The sequence below is a fragment of the Poromitra crassiceps genome, assembly GCF_964638095.1.
Source record: "Poromitra crassiceps genome assembly, chromosome: 18".
Lineage (NCBI taxonomy): Eukaryota > Metazoa > Chordata > Actinopteri > Beryciformes > Melamphaidae > Poromitra > Poromitra crassiceps.
In genome coordinates, this window is record NC_139636.1 from 12,970,446 (window position 1) to 12,977,543 (window position 7,098).

At 46.2% G+C, this 7,098-nt stretch overlaps 1 protein-coding gene across 2 annotated transcripts in view; it reads left to right on the top strand.

The window, feature by feature from the left end:
- The first annotated feature begins 5,995 nt into the window (after nt 1–5,995).
- sema3e (sema domain, immunoglobulin domain (Ig), short basic domain, secreted, (semaphorin) 3E) overlaps nt 5,996–7,098 on the top strand; it is a 38,230-nt gene continuing 37,127 nt past the window's right edge. For both annotated transcript variants that reach the window (XM_083655146.1, XM_083655147.1), the window contains exon 1: nt 5,996–6,563. In XM_083655146.1, the coding sequence (XP_083511272.1) occupies nt 6,446–6,563 (118 nt within the window). In that variant the 5' untranslated portion in view covers nt 5,996–6,445. The remainder of the gene's footprint in view (nt 6,564–7,098) is intronic.

Here is a 7,098-nt window from a genome sequence, read left to right on the forward strand (position 1 = left end):
TGTGTTTCACCCATAATCTATTATGCAAATTTGCAATCCCCCACGCCAGCACCCAGGCACCGCTCTCCGCTCTCGGTGTGCTGCTGCTGGCGCGGCCGCTCTCGGGCGAGTCTGGTGACTGATGACTGTAAAATCGCCAAGCCATTTCCTTGAGAATGGCTTCCTCCCGCGGCTGTTTTTGGTTGGCTTTCTCTCTGTCGGGAGAGCACTGTCGCCACTTAGTTGGTCGGTAAAATAGATTATACACATTCAATACTTCCAATATTTTTATAGGAGACGTGGGGGGCATTGATCCACGTAGCACCGTCAAAAAAAATATATATATTTTTTGACGTCTCAACTCGTCATTGGCAGTGAACCGTTGGATTGTGTTTGACGAGTCAACTCGCCATTGGCAGTGAACGTGTTAAATGACGGACGTAATTGTCGGACTCGGTGTGTCAATGATGATTGACACAAATTAGGTCGTATTCTTTTTTTTTCCGTGCGTCAAATTCGGACGAAAAAACGGACTCTGTGTGCAAAGTCTTTAACATGGTGGTGGTTTTCAATTGTTTTGAGAGAGAAAAAGTCCACTCCTCGAGAAGCCCTTTGTATTTGTGTGTAACGTCGGCTCCGCTAGGCCGGAGGCGGGGGTTTAGCGAAGCCGCGGTCTTGCCTGGTGAGTTGCCGCCGGGGTAGAGGCTTCCCTTCTGCCCGTAGCACAACTCCCGTCCCCCGCGCAGTGCATGCATGTGAGTTTGAGTAACAACAAAGTGATATCCATTAGGGGTGTCACAATATATCGTCCCACGAAATTTTGCGATAGTAAAATGTCACGATATGTATCGTTGAGATGAAATCTCATATCGCATTTTTTTTTTTCTTTTTTTTTTTTTTCAAAAATAGACAAAGAAACGTCTTTGTTTGTTGAAGTTCAATGTGTGGAAAGTAGTTCAGTTGAACAAGTCTCTGAAGAGACACATGAGAAGTTATACAGGAGAGAAACCATTCAATTGAGTTTCTGGCAAAACTGTTTACTTGACAGGAAAAACTGAAGATGCATAAAAAATAGACTAAGAAAAGTCTTGTTGTTTGAGTTTGAAGAAAAACTGATGCATAATGAGAATTTATACTGCTGAGAAACCTTTTAGTTCAAAGTAAATCTAAGTGACGGTGTACAGTAACTCATTCTATTTCAAGATAAGCCTTATCTCCAATCTCATGTTTTTTCTAGTTGTTATTGTAATAACAATTTCCCACAACAGCATGTTTTGTATTTGTGCATTTCAAATAAAATACTACTTTTCCAGTCATATATTGTCATTATTCAAGTTTAAAAAAATATTGTTAAAATCGTATCGTATCGTATCGTTATCGTGAACCCAGTATTGTGATACGTATCGTATCGTGAACTGAGTGTATCGTGACACCCCTAATATCCATTCTCCTGGCCGATTCTCACATTTGCCCATGTACACTGTAGGTCATTTACAGGCACCAGTATTTCATAACCAGTTTAAAAGTTCAGTGGATGGATTTAATTTTATACGTTATAACCTACTTCGGCTATGGGCGGAGGACAGATATGTGGTCGCTATGACGACCAGGTGTGGGCGGAGGCAAGTAAACTTGCTATGGAAACAGAGTCTATATCAAGTAGAGACGAGTAAGACCAGGTCGAGTAGAGCTGTACTGTGCTGTTATATGTGGTGGAAATGAGCCATATGTGTGGGGTACAGTAGGTGTTACAGCATGGTGTTATTGTATGTGTGGGGTACAGTAGGTGTTACAGCATGGTGTTATTGTATGTGTGGGGTACAGTAGGTGTTACAGCATGGTGTTATTGTATGTGTGGGGTACAGTAGTTGTTACACCATAGTGTTACTGTATGTGTGGGGTACAGTAGGTGTTACAGCATGGTGTTATTGTATGTGTGGGGTACAGTAGGTGTTACAGCATGATGTTATTGTATGTGTGGGGTACAGTAGGTGTTACACCATAGTGTTACTGTATGTGTGGGGTACAGTAGGTGTTACAGCATGGTGTTACTGTATGTGTGGGGTACAGTAGGTGTTACAGCATGGTGTTATTGTATGTGTGGGGTACAGTAGGTGTTACAGCATGGTGTTACTGTATGTGTGGGGTACAGTAGGTGTTACACCATAGTGTTATTGTATGTGTGGGGTACAGTAGGTGTTACAGCATAGTGTTATTGTATGTGTGGGGTACAGTAGGTGTTACAGCATAGTGTTATTGTATGTGTGGGGTACAGTAGGTGTTACACCATAGTGTTATTGTATGTGTGGGGTATAGTAGGTGTTACAGTATGGTGTTATTGTATGTGTGGGGTACAGTAGGTGTTACAGCATAGTGTTATTGTATGTGTGGGGTACAGTAGGTGTTACACCATAGTGTTATTGTATGTGTGGGGTATAGTAGGTGTTACAGTATGGTGTTATTGTATGTGTGGGGTACAGTAGGTGTTACAGCATAGTGTTATTGTATGTGTGGGGTACAGTAGGTGTTACACCATAGTGTTATTGTATGTGTGGGGTATAGTAGGTGTTACAGTATGGTGTTATTGTATGTGTGGGGTACAGTAGGTGTTACAGCATGGTGTTATTGTATGTGTGGGGTACAGTAGGTGTTACAGCACAGTGTTATTGTATGTGTGGGGTACAGTAGGTGTTACAGCACAGTGTTATTGTATGTGTGGGGTACAGTAGGTGTTACAGCATGGTGTTACTGTATGTGTGGGGTACAGTAGGTGTTACAGCATGGTGTTATTGTATGTGTGGGGTACAGTAGTTGTTACACCATAGTGTTATTGTATGTGTGGGGTACAGTAGGTGTTACAGCATGGTGTTATTGTATGTGTGGGGTACAGTAGGTGTTACAGCATAGTGTTATTGTATGTGTGGGGTACAGTAGGTGTTACAGCATGGTGTTATTGTATGTGTGGGGTACAGTAGGTGTTACAGCATAGTGTTATTGTATGTGTGGGGTACAGTAGGTGTTACACCATAGTGTTATTGTATGTGTGGGGTACAGTAGGTGTTACAGCATAGTGTTATTGTATGTGTGGGGTACAGTAGGTGTTACACCATAGTGTTATTGTATGTGTGGGGTACAGTAGGTGTTACACCATAGTGTTATTGTAAGAAACGGGAGCTGGGACTTTTAACCAAAGTCAATTCCTTGTGGCTGGCTGGCTGGCTGCATGCATTGCTATATTAGCCAATATACAAAACCTGGTTCTTCTCATTATTTGTCTCCATTGCCTTTGTGTGTGAGTTTGTAATATTGTTATAAGCATGATGTTATGTTTGCAGTTCATCATTGTAGAGGTCTAAAATATCAACAAATAATTGTTCTCATCCTTTCCCTGACACAGCTTTGCTAACTTTGCACACAAAATGGAACTTTTTTCTTCTTCTTTTTGTGGTCTTTCCAGACTGATGGAATGTTTCCCTGGTCAGATACAGCATGGGTTAATAAGTGTGTCACCACAAAGCCAGGAGAAAGAGACAGAGACACAGAGAAACAGATGTATCTCTGAGAGCTTTAAAGGAAACCCGCGGTACTCTGCTCCAGTAACTGAACGCCTGTGGGACATTCTTCTGGGATATGTGCAAATTAAATAATGAACCCAGTCTTGGCTATTATTTTCATTTTAGTGAGTGAGTGAGTGAGTGAGTGACTGTGAGTGACTGACTGTGAGTGAGTGAGTGAGTGAGTGAGTGAGTGAGTGAGTGAGTGACTGTGAGTGACTGTGAGTGACTGACTGTGAGTGAGTGAGTGAGTGAGTGAGTGAGTGACAGTGAGTGACTGACTGTGAGTGAGTGAGTGAGTGAGTGACAGTGAGTGACTGACTGTGAGTGTGAGTGACTGTCTGTCTGTCTGTCTGTGAGTGAGTGAGTGAGTGAGTGACAGTGAGTGACTGACTGTGAGTGAGTGAGTGAGTGAGTGAGTGAGTGACAGTGACTGACTGATTGTGAGTGTGACTGACTGAGAGTGAGTGTCTGTCTGTCTGTCTGTCTGTGAGTGAGTGAGTGAGTGAATGTCTGTGAGTGAGTGAGTGAGTGTGAGTGTGTGTGTGTGTGTGTGTGTGTGTGTGTGTGTGTGTGTGTGTGTGTGTGTGTGTGTGTGTGTGTGTGTGTGAGACTGTGAGGGAGTGAGGGAGTGAGTGAGTGACTGTAAGTGAGTGAGTGAGTGTGTGAGTGTGCATGTGTCTGTAATTTGCTAATCACATTCAGAGGATGCTGGAGGACTTTTTATGAACCTTGTGAGAAGATTCAGACGAACAAAAACAAAAGACTACAAAGACACAATAGAAGTCACAGTAACAATGTGGTTTAACATAAATATTTCACACAATGCTGACAATACCTAATGGAGACAGAGAGAAGTAAACAGATAGCACAGAGAGAGAGAGAGGGGGGGAGAGAGAGAGAGAGAGAGAGAGAGAGGCAGAGTATACATAAAAGGAGGAAGCCCTGGAGACAAGGACAGACTAATAACAGGGTTCCACAGTATTGGAGGAGTGAGAGAGGCAGGCAGACAGATCAACAGAAGGAGAGATTAGGCGGATAGGGAAAAGATAATTGCAATGAAAGAGGCCTTGGGTACGTGAAAATTCACAGCAATGGCGACGATGGCAATGACAATGATTATCCACTCAATAGCATAAACACACAGGGGCACAATGAGTGGAGATGAAGACAGAGCTTAGAGTTAAGAGGCTGATGACCTTGGCTTGGATCCACGTGAACGTAGTGTGAAGCAGGAGGGGGAGAGGAGAAGAGAAGAGGTCTGCAGAGTGACATGAGAGGCAGCGTGCTTTAGAAGAAGGCTGGGGAGAAGGTTAGGAAACAGACAAGACAGAAGGAGAGAGAGGGAGGGAGGGAGGGAGAGAAAGGGAGAGAGGGATGGAGAGAGAGAGGTAAGGAGAGAGAGAGAGGGAGAGGGAAAGAGAGAGAGGGGGGGAGAGAGAGAGGGGGAGAGAGGGAGAGGGAGGGAGAGACAGAGAGAGGGAAAGAGAGAGAGAGGGAGGGAGAGAGGGAGAGAGAGAGATGGGGAGAGAGGGAAGGAGAGAGAGAGAGAGAGAGGGACAGAGAGAGAGAGGGACAGAGAGGGAGAGAGAGAGAGAGGGACAGAGAGGGAGAGAGAGAGACAGTCTCAGACAAGTCTTATGAAGAAGCAGGCAATTTTCGACCCTTCAAACTGACACACACCACACCACGCCACCACACTACTGTGTACCACACACAAGCTCACGCATTCACACCACTAACACACACCCACACGTGCAAACACACACACACACACACCCACACGTGCAAACACACACACACACACACACACACACACACACACACACACACACACACACACACACACACACACACACACACACACACACACACACACACACACACACACACACACACACACACACACACACTTCCCTGGCAGGTCTCCGCTGCCCAGATCAGTAGCAGCAGTGGTGGAGAGCAGCTGACTCACTGAGGTCTGAGCTGAGGTTTGGGAGCCTCTCCCTGCCTGTTGGAGCGTGAGCAGTTTAGGGGCGAGCTTCACTTCCCTCCCCAGTGCAGGAGACCACACGCCAGGCACGAGGCGAGGCCAGCCCACCCCCTCCTCCACCCCTCTCTCTCTCCCCTCTCCCACTCTGACGCTCCTGGGCTCCAGTCCAGAGAATGACTGGCTCCGCTGGACCCTAGAGGAGGAGGAACGCAGCCTGAAGATACAATACAGCAGCCCTGCCTGCCTGCCTGCCTGCCTGCCTGCCTGCTGGGACAGAGAGACGCACACAGAGAGCTTCTATCAGCAGCTGTCAGCTTCACACACCTTGGTGGGACTCTTCATAGATTTGCTTTTTCACCCCCTTTCTTCTTCTTCTGCTGCTTCTCAGAGCAGAGAGACTGGACGTGAGCTTTGGAGAGGCACCAGCACAGCACAGACAGAACAGACAGACAGAACAGACGGACTGACATATGGACAGAGATCAGCAGTGGGCAGTGCGGCGTGCATGTAGCAACTGGACTTCTCTTCTCCCTGGTTACTAAGACCAGAGCAGGAGAACGGAGCCCGAGCCTGTCTGTCCACCCAGGCAGTGGGTGGATGCAGCTTTCCGCAGACTTCTATAGGGGAAAGCAGAGACTGTATAGAAGCTACAGAGACATCTCCAGTTTTTTCCACAGTGTGCTTGCTGCTGATCATCACAAAGTGGATAGTAGACTCCCTGTTGTTGGATGCTTCTACCTGAGGCTCTCTGTTTTGTAAGGTTGATCACAGGGACTTGTTAAGCGTAGAGCGGTATAGACTCGTCTTCTTCTCGTAGACTTTCTTTGCGCGTGCTGCTGGCTGGCGTATATTGAATGGACTTGCCACTTGCAGGCTGACTGTGTGCGTGGAGCGTGGAGTGTAGTGCGTCTCGGAGAGGATGGCAAAATGCATAAGGACCGGAGTGTATCTGACACTGATGCTGCTGTACGTGGTCCTGCGGAGCACAGCACACACAGCCCACAGCATATACCCCAGGATACGACTCTCCCACAAAGGTAAGCAGTGTGTGTGTGTGTGTGTGTGTGTGTGTGTGTGTGTGTGTGTACGTGTGTCTGTGTGTGTGTGTGTGTGTATGTGTGTGTGTCTGCTGTGTGTGTGTGTGTGTGTGTGTGTGTCTGCTGTGTGTGTGTGTGTGTGTGTGTGTGTGTGTGTGTGTGCGTGAGTGTGCATGTGTGTGTGTGTGTGTGTGTGTGTGTGTGTGTGTGTGTGTGTGTGTGTGTGTGTGTGTGTGTGTGTAGGTGTGTGTGCGTGCATACGCGCGCATGTGTGTGTGCACATGTTTTGTCTTTGTAATGTAGTTTGGCAAAATGCTGTTCTTAAACAATGCCCTGATACAAATGCTGTGTCGCAGCAAAAAATGTTCAGAACTGTCCAGACTCGTCATTGCAACCCTGGATGGAATTTTGGAAACTATAGCATTCTTTACCCAGAGAGCCTTCATGGTAGCCTGAGAACAAGACAGGTGTAACAGGGCAACACTGATTTCTTTTTCACACTTACTGTTACATCTCCACACGTGGCTGCTATTCA